The sequence below is a fragment of the Phycodurus eques genome, chromosome 13, assembly GCF_024500275.1.
Source record: "Phycodurus eques isolate BA_2022a chromosome 13, UOR_Pequ_1.1, whole genome shotgun sequence".
Taxonomy (NCBI): domain Eukaryota; kingdom Metazoa; phylum Chordata; class Actinopteri; order Syngnathiformes; family Syngnathidae; genus Phycodurus; species Phycodurus eques.
In genome coordinates, this window is record NC_084537.1 from 7,193,177 (window position 1) to 7,207,642 (window position 14,466).

Sequence of the window (14,466 nt, forward strand, 5' to 3'; positions counted from 1 at the left end):
TAATAGAATTAATGATTTCTCATCATATATACAAAACATTTGAAATTCTGTCTTTTATTTTTACTCAAATATGTCTGCTTCATGGAGTCCTGTTTGCTCATTAAATACACTGTTGCTTTAAAGGTCCCATATTTTGGCTATTTAGACCTCCATAGAGTGACTCTCTAACATGGACTTTGTATAAAAGTGTCAATTTGATTTTTAAAAAACAAAAACAAACAAACAAACCCAAACACTCGTTTTGCCATACAAGTGTCCAGAAAAGGCTCCTCCGACAGCTACTTCTGTTTGGCCCAGTTTTGTATGCGCTTCATCCATATTTGGCTAAGACCCTTTCCTCTGATTGGTCGCCTCCGCGGAGAAGACCCACGTGTTTGTCATGCGGACACCGCTGGCTCGGGAGCGGAGAGGCAGGCGGAGATCTTCGCTGGTGACGTAGATAAGCTCGGGAAATTCGAACGACCGGATTTCAAGGCCTCTAGGCAGAAAAACATCTGGAATTCAGGAATGCGGACCATTTTAATCCATATTTCACCTCTACTGAGGCACCGTAGAGACAATATTACATCAAAAATACTAGAAAAAGTTGCTCTGGTAAAATATGTCACCTTGAAAGGAGACATGTAATGTAAGAAATTGTTAAGGATATTTTGAAGCGACGTAGCATACAGTACCAGCATTTGCTTTAGAATCGTGCAAACCAACCAAATCGCCCTTTTCACAGACGCCCTCCCCAACACACACATGCACACGCAGACAAGAGCGCGCGCGCGCGGACACACAGTCGAGCTGTCAATTCCTATTTTGTAAGCAGCTCCTGTGAGAGGGAGGCCATTTCTGACCACTGGCTACAACACACGCAGCTTTCATTTGACTTTAGCTCTTCTTGACCACTGAGTCACTGCCACTAAAGTCAATGATTGATTAAAACAAAGAGCAACTACTGCATTTATATTTTGGGATAGCGCATTAGAAGGCGTGTCACGGAAGATATATTTCCTTCTGACCCGACCTGGCGCCATGTGATTTTTTTCCCCCTCTTTGCCACGTTTAAGTGGGTTATCAAGATGGTTGCAGTGATGAAGCTGCAGAGAATCCCGGAAGAATCCTTCCTGGGCGTGCGTGAAGGCGGGGCAGAGGGAGATGGGAAAGGGTGTTACATTCCAGGGGGATTACTTTGAAGGGAGAACAGAGTTTGGATGGGAAATCTTTTGGGACACCGGTCCTGGAAATGTGACAAACCTTATGAAACCTTGTGTACACTGGTACATCGAACAAGACCCAGTGCAAGAGATGAATCAAAAAACTTGCCTTTACGAAAAGAATGCTCAGTTGAGTGACGCTCAGGTGCATTTTTGTATGGTCCTGTACATGTAACGTCTATGTCAAAATTGCAACCAAGTTATAATACCCAAGCCCAATTTAACGAGTCTATCGTAACTGAATTTTCATTCAAATGCCAATTTTATTGCTAGCGCTCATGTATTTGATGTGATAAAATTGTGACGCTGCACCCAATAACGTGTTCAGTGAGTCTAGGGGCATGTGCGGTGTATGGCTCATAGGCAGAATACCCGGACCTGACGGAGAGATCCACGGCTTAAAGTGTGTATGCTGTGCCATTAATTACATACTTGCTTCTCTGCATCATTATCTCTTTAAATAACATTGATGGGCAAAAATAACAAAACCCTAATGTGCAATTTTGTGCCAGGCCCATAGTCGGTGACATCACGCTACAATGAAAGAAACACTGCCGGCATTTGCAGCAACGGCAAAGCGTACATTTACTAATGTCTGTGTGTGTCCACAGGAAAACCAGAAGAGTGCGAGAAAACTACTCATACTGTTGTCATCCGCCATTGTTACTTTGGTCTTCTCGTCACACATGCAGACAAGCATACACCAAACACCCATTTTTAAATGAAGATTGTCATTGTTGCACAGGTGCGAACTTTATTTTCGCATAACTTTGCTTGAGACCCACTTGTGTTTTAAGGTATTATATATATATATATATATTTAAAAAAATAAAATAAGTAAAAAATTGGAATGAGGTGGGAGTCACAGCTTCAAAAATCACCACATTCAGAAGCATCCGGGAGATGGGCGGCAACTGTTAGGTTCCACTTCTGAGCCAGAGCCAACGTAGGAAGCATCGCAACCGGGCCAAGGAGAAGAAGTCGGCCAGGGGTCCACGGTCCTCTTTTCCGATGAAAGTAAAGTGCGCCTTTCATTCGGGGATCAAAGTCTAAGGGTTTGGAGGAAGACTGGTGAAGAACAGAACCCCAAGCTGCTTGAGGTCCAGTGTGAAATAGCCACATACAGTCAAGATTTGGGGTGCAATGTCCAGTGCAGGTGTTGGTAAACTCTGCTTTCTTAAATCCAAGGTCACCACAACAGTCGACCAGAATGTGTTGGAGGGACTTGATGATACCTTCTGCTAAGGATCTGGATGGAGATGCAGGTTTCATCTTTGAGCAGGACCTGGCCCCTGCCCATACCGCCAGAAGCACCAAAACCTGGTTTGATGCCCATTGCCATCACAGTGCTTGACTGGCCATCCAACTGGCCGGATTGAAACCCCAATGAGAATCTATGGTGTATTATCAAAAGGAAAACGAGGGGCGCCAGACCCCAAAACAACGAAGAACTGACAGCAAGCATCAAGGAAATCTGGGCTTCCATAACTCCCAGGCAATGCCACAGGCTGATTGTCTCAATGCTACGACGCATCGAGGCAGTGATGAAAGCAAAGGGATTCCCAACCAAGTATTGAAGATTAACATTGTTTTGAAAGCACCATATTCTGAGTGATTTAATGTGATCCTAATTTCTCTCTTTTTTGTCCTACAAAAACTGAGCAAGGGTGATTTCTTCACAGTATTCTAATTTTTGGAAATCCTGATTTTGTGGGTTTTATAAAACCCTGAAGCTGTATTCTATGAAAATTTAACTTTTTGAATTTTTCAATGGAATTATGAAAAACCTTGCCATGATTGTCTAATTTTTGGGAAAGGGTCTGTATTTGTTTACTTTGTCATCAAACAATTTCACAATTTCCATTTCAGAGTGGTCTCAGTCAGAGAAGAATCCCAAATCTGCGTAAGGAAGTAGACGGAGACAAGCTGAGGTTTGGTTTCCTAGGCGAATATCAATATTCACTTTTATTAAAAGCATCATAGCTACAAGTCATCAATACATGATGTCAAAAAAAAAACAAACAAAAACAAAAAAAAGACACCCAAAAAAGAAAAAACATTTACATTGTAAGTCTGTAAACTTCAAGGCTAGATACGAATTTTGAGGTAATGCTCTTCAGCTTGCTGGCTAAAAGTAACAAGTCCATTTTTTTTTCTTTCAAGAAAAGTAGCTAAGTAATAAAGGTACCTGATTACGTTAACTCTTTAACACCAGTGCATCAACAGGAACAGAGAGAAAATTGATTGCAGTACTTTTTTGTCATCAGTTACAGTTTTAGTTGTTTTTCTTTTTTTTTTTTTCTATTAATAGAACACTTGCGGTTAATTCATAGAGTGTGTGTTGGGCGAGTTATGTTGGAACATTCAAAAGCTGCCATAGTTATTGCTGTCTCAGCATCACAGAGATGTGACAAGGTGTGTATACGTGTGTGTGCTGGGCTGGCTGTGATAGTGAATGTTATTGAGATCGGATCTTTCAGTACTTTCAAATATTTGAAGCGTGCGCGGCGCTTGATTTATCTCGAGGCGCTTAAGCCGTGATTTCGAAACAAATCAAGAACCGCTGTTGCTATTCAAGTATAAAAAAAAAAAAAAAAAAAAAAAAAAAAACAAGAACAAAAACAAAAACCTGTCAACTCAAATACCCAGAGTTGACCTTCATATTGTTAGAACATGTTTCAGTCCTGTTCTTGGCCAGGTCTGGTGTCAGTGTGTGTGACTAGAGCAACAGTCTTAATTAAGAGAGGGGAGCAGCAGGTGGTCGCAAACGAGCAGGGTGGGAACAGGACAAACGTGAACATCCACCGCAAAGAACCTGAAACATCCCCGTGTGGCTCCAAATTCATTCACAGGAGCCGTCTGCGGCGTGGCTAGTCGCCCCCGCCCCCCCCCCCCGCCCGGAGCTCGACAGGCGGCGGACCCGGACCGTCTGCCTTCGTCGGGCTACGAACTAGCTCCCTTCCAAGTGAGAAGACAGGATTTGGAGACTGACAGTGGAAAGACTCAGAACTGGTAATCAAACAGTGTGGGACAGGGGTTAACAGTATAAGGTCAGCCTGTGTGTAGACTCATACACACGTGCGCGCACACACGCACGCACGCACGCACACACACACACACACACACACACACACACACAGCTAAAGGGAAGAGGGTGAGTGGGTCCTGCCACTTTACAGGAGGCTATTTAGGGCTACAGTGGGTGTAGTGGTAGGCTGGTAGGTTGTGCGCGTGTGGTAGTAGTCAGGTTGCTCCGCTTATCCTCAAGAGTCCGATGTGGGAAAACTACAATAATAAGATACATGACTCCATTACCCACAATTCCTCTTGCAGAAGCTTCAGCTGACATTTCTTCTCGATAGAGGAGAGGCTTCCCACAAACGAGTAGTCCATACAAGCATGAGAAGTTGAACTCAAACAATGTTCAAAAGCTGAAAGCAGCAGCAATAATAATAATAATAATAATAATAATAATTAGAGCTGCGAGCAGCTATGAACAGGTCCTCGCAACCCTGGCCATAATGACAATAGTAGAAATAGTAGCACTACTGGACTTTGTGAAGACCAAAACGCGATGCAAACTGGCCAACAGTCTTCGAACATGAGGTGAGCTGTGACTACCCTAACGATCAGATTTAACTTAACACACACCTCGTGCCTATTGGACACAGAGGGGGGGAAATAATAATGCGTTGGTGGAAGCATGTAAAGGTGGCGGGGAGGGGTCAGATGTGAGGAAACGTCCACTGCCACTGTCAGTTTTGGGATTATTTCAGTCCTTCAATCACTCTAATCCTCTTGCTCATCTCCTATCATCCCTCCATCCTCCACAAGAGATTCCTCAGCTTCACTTCTGTTCCCCTTTGCAGCTGCGGTCTCCTCAGCCAAGTCACTCTCACCCCCTCGCGCCTCCTCTTCTTGATCATTCCCGTTCTCCTCGTCCGCCGCTTTCAGCCCCTCCGCCGTGTCGTCTCTCGAAGGCTTTGCGGGCGCGGTGTTGCCCCCCAGCGCGCCCACGGCACTCTGAAGCTCAGCCAAGGTGGAGGTGGCGGCGAAGCCGGGCAGGCCGAGTCCCCCGAGGCCCGGAGGTAGGAACATGGAGGGGTAGAGGAGGCCGGGGGCCATGGTGGAGAGGAGGAAAGGGTTGAATGCCAGAGAATTGGCCGACATGCCGGCAGCAGCGAGCAGGGCGGCGGCTTCGCCATTGACGGAGGAGTCAGCTGGAGAACACGGAGCTGGCATTTGAGGGGCTGAACTCCTATTGCTTTGGGATTTCTCCATCTTCTCTCCACCTTCCTCATCCTCTTTGTCAATTTTCATCTTCTTTGCGACATTTTCCCCTTCATTACCGTCAGCTTCCTCCTCATCCTCCTTTCCCACCCCCTCGTCACCATCTCCCCCATCTTTATCCTCTTCCTTCCTCTTCCTCTTCGCTGCTTCGCCTTCTCTCCCATCTCCATCCACGGCGCCATTAATGTTCCTCGATGCGGAGGCCGCCGCGGAGTTAGAAGCAGCGGCGGCCGTCGCCAGGTTTCCGCCAAAAAGCCCGCCGAGGCTGAACATGTTTGGTATAGCTGCGGCCATGTTGGGCAAGCCTCCCATGCCTGGCAGCATGAGGGGCAGCATGGAGGCAGCGGCGGCCGCCTGCTTGGGGTCAGCGGCGGTAGGGAAAGCCATGAGACCGGCAGCCAACTGCAGAGACTGGAGGCTCTGCAGGGAGGACAGATCCATCCCTCCGAACAGACTGTTAAGCAGCAGAGGGTTGATGCCTCCTGTAAAATACGCAGTCACAATGTCACGTTACGACGGAAAAGACAAAAGGCCAAATCCCATTCGCTGAATGTGCAGGGAGTTATCAAACGACCTCGTCATCGAGCTTAAAAAGTTATTTGATACAATTGATCCTACTGTTGATAAGGAAATGGAAAAGATGGAATCAGAGGAAAAGCAACTTTACTATCTTGTAAACAGAAAACAATATGTGCAGTTAAATGATGTCAAATCAGATCTCAAGCAAGTAACGGCGTTCCCCAGGGATGAATTCTAGCTCCTATATTCTTTTTTTGTATATCAATGATTTCCATCACAGAAATGTGTACATTTTGCAGAGGAAAGACAACTGAGCTTTGAAACGATGGTTTGACATTAAGTTAGCTTTCAAAAGAAACAAAAGGACATTTATTTGGATACCGTCAGACCAATAATCAGGCGCCAATCAAGATCAAAAATATAAAAAGTATATCACCGTTTTTTCGAGTGCTATTATTGATCATAAACTCAGCCAGAAGCCGCACGTAAATCAAAATGACCCAAAGCCACGTGAATATTACATAAAGGACATCTTCAACCAAAATTCTTAACATTTTTGGGAGAGTTGTTTCCTAGTTCCGTACATGGAGGTCTGGACACAGACCAATCAATAAGACAGAAAAGGATCAGAAACAATGCAGATTATCGTGCAGCAACGAATAATTTATTCATCGAATCACATTCTTAAATTCTATTTTGATACCGCTCAGTTTATGTTTAAAGCAAATCATATTATGCTCCCCGACTGCGTTCAGAGAGATTTCCAATGCAGAGTCGGTCATTAGGAACTGAGAGGAACAACTATGTTCGTGGAAACAAAAGACAGAGCAAACGGAATAAAGGATCTAACTTGTGGAACAATTATGATAAATAATGAATTGAAACTGTAACTAACTCGCTAAACATTATCAAAAATATGAATAAATACAAGATTAGAAATGATAAAACAGTGGTATAGTCACATTATGCAGTATATAATTATTGCAAAATTCATGTGTTTATGTCAATGAATGTGAGTATATATATATATATAGATATATATATAGATATATATATAGATATATATATAGATATATATAGATATAGATATATCTATATAGATATATCTATATCTATATATAGATATATATATAGATATAGATATATCTATATAGATATATATAGATATAGATATATCTATATAGATATATCTATATCTATATAGATATATATATCTATATAGATATATATATCTATATATGTATATCTATATATATCTATATATATATATATATAGATATATATAGATATATATATTTTTTACGTTTTGGGAAAATATTCAAAAGAAATGTTCTATTGTGGCACACCTAAACATAACATATTGATTGAGAACAAGATGACTGGATCATAAAAATATTGTACAAACAGTGTGAAAGATTAAAGAGCAACTGTAATAAAAATCTACAATATAGCGGAACCGTAAAGAAAGAACAGCGATGTAGCGGAGGATTACGGTATCGGCATTCCGTGATGATAAGTTGCAGGGACTCATTGTTTCCATGACATGCGTAAATGATCTATTCATACATTGCGTGTATACGCGGAAATATGTAGAGTATTCAGTCTTCGCCTTTATTTCATGTGTGTGTCAAATTTTGTATTGTATTGATTTGTGGAATATTGTAGGACCAAATAACCCAAAGTAAACATTCAATAAGCAAGTACGTTTAACGTTGATAGTCAATTGATGGTTTCTTACCAGCTGACGAAGCAGCAGTGGCCAGCGAGGCCTGGGCGGCCTGAGCCGCCGCGGCCGCCTGGGCGGCGGCCGTCGCTTTGGCTATCTCGGACTTGGGCCGTCGTCCCCGACGACGGACACCCTCTTCCCTAACTACAGGACCTGTCAACAGCCGGTCAAACATGGCTTCTGGGAGAAAACCCTGTGGACATCGGTATGTTGGTTAGAAAACTATTGTTACCAATTCTGCTATAATATTCAAATAAACAGTGGCACCTTGACTTGCAAGTTTAATTTGTTCCACGACCAAACTCTTAACTCAATCTACTTGTACAGCAAATCCATTTTAAGTGCCAATTTGTTCCAGCTACGCCCCAAAAGCCACAGTTTTGGTGACATAATTGTAATAAAGAAAATAGCACTGTATTGTAAGATACATTTATTTATACATTTTCTGTTGGATAAATAAAGAGGGGTGTCAAACATACGGCCTGGGGGCCACAACCGATGTGCTCGGGGCTCTACAATCCGACCCGCAGGATGAATTTGAAAGTGAAAATTACATAAGACACTGCAGTGGCGGGGACTAAGGATAATTTTGAAACTTATTATGCTCATGTGGAAAATGGAATGGTAATAATTCCAAGGTCTTCATAAATTGATTGATTTTAAAGTGCACTACTATATTTTTCAGTTCCCAATACCCGTGATACCTTGTTTTGTGGCTTAAAATACAATCAGTGCGATCAGTTTTGCACACGTAGCAAAATTTGTCGAGAAATCTTTTTTATTTGCTGTTTTTTGTTTACTTGTCATTAGAGCTAAAGAGTTTCCTAATGCAATTGTTTGGTTTTGAATAAAAACAAAGTGTGTGAACTTATTATTTATTATAATATTAAGTATGGTATGATTTTAGTGGTCTGGCCCCTTTGACATCAATTTAGGCTGGATGTGGCCCCTGAACTATGAGTTTGACACCCCTGATATATAAAAGGGTTGTGGGTGCGTTTGAGCCTATCCCAGCTAACTTAACGGGGTACACCCTCGACTGGTCGTCAGCCAATCATAGGGCACACATAAAAACAAGCATTCACACCTCAGGACAATTTAGAGTGTTCAACGAACCTAACAAGGACTTGAAATGTGAGAGAGGAAGGTGGAGAAAACCCGCGCAGGCACGGGAAGAACATGCAAATTCCACACAGGAAGGCGAGATCTCGGTTTCAAACACCTGACCCCACAACTGTGCTGCTGTCTTGTACAATTTTCTCACACACGCTGATGTGTGCCTGTAGGGGGAGTGGCCTTGTGAGTGCTATCAGCAGCTCTGACTTAAGCTCAGGTTGGCCATTTACCACGCAGACAGTTCAGTGTGAGCCTCTCCGCCATGCCCCTTCGGAGTGTCTTCATTTTGTTTTTGACCGTTTGTCCCATTCAATAAAGAGCATCGGGACAGATTTTTTCCACTTCACTTGAAGTTCTGAAGCTCGATTTGTTCCTTAAATGTTGGCTCGTAACAAAAAATAGAACCTGCCCATTCCCGATTACAGCGTATCACCGATTGATCGACATTCATTCAATACGTAAGCGATGTATTAACATCTTTAATGCGTGGAGATTTTTTTCCTCTCCTCATGTCTGTGATGTAGTCTACCCGAGTGCTCCCCTCACCCCGTTCACACAGAAACACGAGGACCGGCAAAGTACAGCGCCATCTCCTCGACTCGTACTCATTTGACGGCAGCAGAGGAGAGGTAAAAACAAGAGAAACTGCTTTGAACGGGAGATCGACAGGCGGATCGGCGCAGCCCTCTGCAGTGATGCGGACTTTGTATCGGTCCGTGGTGGTGAAGAAGGAGCTAAGCCGAAAGGCGAAGCTTTCAATTCAGTGGTCAATCTATGTTCCTACGGTCACGAGCTGCGGGTCGTGACCGAAAGAACGAGATCCCCGGATACGAGCGGCCGAAATGAGTTTCCTCCGCAGGGTGTCCGGGCTCTCCCTTAGAGATAGAGTGAGAAGCTCGGTCATGCGAAAGCACCACAGTGCAGTATATTGCCCCGTATAAGTTATATCGCATATAAGCTTTATATTAGCCCCATTACTGGTTTTGGCAAAAATCCCATTTCAGTTGTGCTCCAACGCCAACCAAAAAATAAACAAAATTACAAATAAAAAAATAAGTGACGTCTAACAACTCGGAAAACTTGTAAGTTAGGGCACATTTGTAAGTCAAGAGTACCACTGGTGAAGATTTAGAAATCATCTGTTGGTTAATGAAATGGAAAAGGCGACTAACCGACTGTTTGACGATATCTGTCCAATCAGGTGCAACTGAAAATTCGGGGTTTTCCAATAACCATCTGGGAAGTTCCTTCATTGGGGGAGCCATGGCCCCACCCATCTAGAAGAAGGGAAGACTGAGTTAGGTTCATATAGGGAATGAAACAATGACACAAAGAAAAATAAGATTTAAAAAGGTTCAGAAAGGTTCTAGGACTGAAGTCACAAAATATATCTTTCAAACCCAAACTTTGAGCTTTTCCTTTTGTTGAGGGCCAGACGAGAAACAAGCATATCTAACAAAAAGATGCTGCAGCGTTTGCTTGGTTCAGTGCGCGAGAAGAGGAGAGAGTTGCAGCACGAAAACTCGTAGCTGCTTCGCCGTGACAATGCCCTGAGCATCTGACAGTTCTTGGGCGAGAAGAACACCTTTTGCAGAAGCAACTTCCCGACTCGCCAGACCTGGCTCTCTGTGATTTTTTTCCTCTTTCCTAAACTCAAGCGGGACATCAAGGGGACCCCTTTTCATCCTGGATGAATATTTCCAGGAGTGCATTAAGCTGTGGCAGAGAACGCTGGGAAAGTGCAGTAGACTCAAAAGGGATTCTTTTGAAGGGCAAAACATGTAGTTTGTTGTTGGAATCCATCTTTTATGACACCAGTCCTGAAACCTTTCTGGCACAACTTGTAAGCTCAATGGGACATTGGACATTTACACATCGGGACACTTCAGTTCTCACCTTGCGTCCATTACGTCGGTTGACGACAGGCACTCGCTCGTCTCCCGTCAGGGTGTTAATGTCGATCTTGTTGGGGTTTCGACAGCGATGACGCTTTTGCTTGGGTTTTGAGAACTGAGATAGCAGTAACTCTTCGTTCTTCTACAGTATCGATAGGGAAAACACATGGTTAAAAGAAGGCATACAAAATTAATGAAAATAACAAGACGTACTGGTGTAAATCCAGACATGTCCATAGTGTACGTAGGGTGCTGCCTCAGCCACTCCCCCAGTTCTTTGTTGGAAACTGTTGCATCTTCCTCCTCCATACTACCAGATGCAAGAGATCTTCCACTGGGGCTCTGCTCCGAGACCGTGAGCGGCCTGTGAGCACGGCCAGCATCCTGACCGCTTTCCCCACTTAAAACCTTTGTGCCATCACCATCATCCTGAGAATGGACAGAATGTCATTTTTCATTTTCATCAACTGGCTGTGCAGTTTATCTTTTTGTTTATTTTGCCAGCAAACATACCCCTCCAGCTCTTTTGTTGCCCATGAATAGCAGCTCCATGCCCTCTACATTTTTCCTGCGTCCTCGCCGCCTCCTCATCATTGGCAGGTCAGCTTCCAGCGAACCATTGGCTCTGTGTGCGGAGGGCGGGGCTTGCTGCAGAAGCTCCATTTGGGCCTTGAGGGAGGGGTTTGTCACCAGAGCACTGGAGAAGCCAGCCAACGAGGGTGAGCTCTTGTGTTGATGGTGGATACCCTGGGCCAGCAAAAGCAACCAGTTTTAGTTCGTAAAGAATGTTTTCTTGATGGAAGCGCTCCAGCGGCAAGAGAGCTTTTTCTAAAGAAGTGTACCTTGGTGAGATCTATAGCTTGACTCTGGGACTCCAGGGTAGCGTGGCTCTCTCTCAGTTGAGCAACCATCTCCATCAGGTTGCGCCTCTTGGCTGCTCTTTCTGCCTCAATCTCGATCTTCCTCCTCCTCCTCCTCCTCTGCCGAGGCACTGTTAGGCCAAGCGGATCGTCCTGCAGCACAAAAGCAGATATTACCGCTGATAATAAAGGGGGTGCACTTCAATACAATTACACTACATTTCTGTATTTGTGTGAGAAATAAGTACTTCAACAAACATGTAAAACATGGGGTTACTTATATCAACAAAAGTGAAGGTTTGATTTGAAGAACTCACATGAACCTGTGGCGAAAGAGTTTTATCTTCGATCCCGCCGTAAGGGGTGTGGATCCCGGCCATTGTTAGCTCGCCCAAACTTCGCCTCTGCAACGAGCTCTCTGTTGCTGTGGCTACTGCTGCTGTGGTTATTGTGGAGCCATGACCTGGCAACAGGTTGCTAGGAAAGTCAAAGATGTGGCGTCTGTTGACAGGCCACTTGCCCTTTAGGACAGCCTCACAGATGTTGTCCATCCTGTTAATCATCACTCGATCCTGAGATGTGGAGAAAAGCAGAGGTAGAAGTTGGCATCCTGCAAGCCAAGCGCTATTAAGATAATCCGTCTTAATTCACAGATAACTGCAGTCGTTCATGTGCACTTCACCACTGGCGTTACTACAGCACAGGTTACAACCGAAAAATTGAAATATCACCTCAGTGCCACAAAATATACTCAAAGCATCTCGTGGCTAAAAGGATATTAGCTATATATATATATATATATATATATATATTAAAAAAAAAAAAAAAAAAAAAAAAAAAACAGTGTTCAATGATGGTGAGTCTCATGAACAGAAGGATGGATTTCACAAGACTAACCTTTGGCCAGAGTGTGAAGGCATAGGCTCTGTCCTGTAAGGCCTGCAAGGCAGAAGTTTCTGGCAGGTCATCAGGGCAAAAGCCATCTCTGGTTTCATCTCGAGCGGACGTACTCAAAGATGCAATGCTCTCTTCGTCAAAGTTCTTCTGCTCAGACACTGCACTCGCTACGCAAAGGCAGGGAAAGTCACATTTAATGCTTAACTAAAAAGAGCTTCAAAATTGTCATCAAGGGATACAAGCTCATTTTATTATCTTGCCGCTGGCACTCGGGACCCATTTAAACTCTGCCAAGTCTTGAGGGGGAAACCTGAAATAGGCCTTTGACCAAGAGATATGAAATGATAGGCGCAGGCATCCAGGGCAAATGAATTCAAATTATAAAATTATATACTGCAGTTAACTTACAAAATACAACATTTTTATAGTACGTATTAGACTAAAAAGCAAACAAGGCAAATTATTTATACAGACCACGACAAAGTGCCACTGAAGTAGACAATGCAGTAAATTGATGGTGTGTGGAAAAACTCATAACTCGAAGCTTTCCTTCACTTTAGAGCAATAAAGTCAATAAATCTAACCTTCAGCCTGCGAGGATTTCTCTGATTTGTCATCTTCATCCATCCGCTCCTCCTCTTCGTCGTCCGGACTTTTCTCTGCGTCAAGTGACTTTGGAGACTTGCAGGCCTCGCTCTCCACTCGGTCTTCGTCCTCCGCAGCACTGTGGCCCGTTTGTGCTTCAGGATCTTCTGGGACGTCCGATGTCGTCTGTTCCCTAACAGAGTCAACAGGAGCCTCACGTGCTTCCTCTTCAATTATTTCTTCGTCTTGTTCACTATGCTTGGAAACATTCTCAGTGTTCTCGTTCACCTCCCCGCTTGAATCTTTTTCTGCGATTGGTTCAGTCTCATCTTTAACATCTGACGCTGGTGAAGCTGTGGCCTCTGTTTCATCTTTAACATGTTCCTCAATTGTTTTAGGCGTCTCAGTCTTTATACACACGACACCACTGGCATCCTCTTCATCAGCCTCCATTTTAACTTCAGTCCTTGAATCCTCAGTTTTTACCTGGGTTCCCTCCCCTTTAGCAGTACTAATGGTTATTTCAGCAGAAGCTACAACACTAGCCAGCTCTGCAGGCGTGAAGAGAGCTAAAGGGCTGCTCTCTGCTGCTCCTATGCCACTTTTGCAGAGTTCTCCCATGCTGACATTCCCTCGCTGGCCATGAATGCGCTGGTGGGCCTCCAGAAAGGCCAAGGTAGGATCATTTTGGATGTGATAATCTGTTCGACTTACACCGTGCTTTGAGGCCCCAATGAGGAGGTCCCTGTCATGGCGGCCACACTCCCACCACTCCGGGAGGTCTTGCGAGGGCTGACAGAGTTTGAGGCGTTCAGAGAGCAGCGGATGAGGGAGAACCTGTTCTCTGATGCGACGAAGCAATTCGATTCGATACAAAGTACGGGAAGCACGTTCCTCTGTGATGGGGTCGATGATCAGTGTTGGGTCAGGGAGTTCTGCAAAAGAAAGATCAATGTATGGAACATGTTAGAGGTGGGAATGTCAAAGCCATGTGCATGTCCAATACAATGATATTTTTTAAGGAATTAAAAAATATATATAATAGTCTGTTCCACATTAAAATGCATCTGTCATTTCTCACCTGTGTCAGTTTTGACCTGCATGCGACAGACGCGTTTGCACATTGCAATGAAGGAATAGTAATATTTCTCCAGACTTTCGTCTGTCTTTTTGTCCAATCGAGCAAAGGCTCTAAATTGTGTCCAGTCAAATCTCTGACATTGGGCGTCAAAGACTACACCAAATGTGGACACAACACGGTAAAAGTCAGCCTCCTCACGACGGGTCCACCTAAAACGAAAACAAAAAATACACAAGGAATGCACCCAAAGTACTGAATGATTAAATAAGATTAAGGTAATAGGATAAGATAAATG

General features: G+C 43.9%; 1 protein-coding gene across 5 annotated transcripts in view; it reads right to left on the bottom strand.

Moving 5' to 3' along the window:
* Positions 1-3,780: 3,780 nt before the first annotated feature.
* Positions 3,781-14,466, bottom strand: part of chd7 (chromodomain helicase DNA binding protein 7) — a 95,482-nt gene continuing 84,796 nt past the window's right edge. For 4 of the 5 annotated variants that reach the window (XM_061694982.1, XM_061694984.1, XM_061694983.1 and 1 more), the window contains exons 31-41: positions 14,172-14,380; positions 13,090-14,025; positions 12,506-12,672; positions 11,926-12,180; positions 11,591-11,761; positions 11,262-11,495; positions 10,962-11,177; positions 10,750-10,890; positions 10,026-10,130; positions 7,750-7,930; positions 3,782-5,974 (exon numbers count right to left, since the gene is read on the bottom strand). In XM_061694982.1, the coding sequence (XP_061550966.1) occupies positions 4,992-5,974; positions 7,750-7,930; positions 10,026-10,130; positions 10,750-10,890; positions 10,962-11,177; positions 11,262-11,495; positions 11,591-11,761; positions 11,926-12,180; positions 12,506-12,672; positions 13,090-14,025; positions 14,172-14,380 (3,598 nt within the window). In that variant the 3' untranslated portion in view covers positions 3,782-4,991. Of the gene's footprint in view, positions 5,975-7,749; positions 7,931-10,025; positions 10,131-10,749; positions 10,891-10,961; positions 11,178-11,261; positions 11,496-11,590; positions 11,762-11,925; positions 12,181-12,505; positions 12,673-13,089; positions 14,026-14,171; positions 14,381-14,466 lie in introns of all 5 variants that reach the window. The other variant, XM_061694986.1, reaches the window with a different exon arrangement.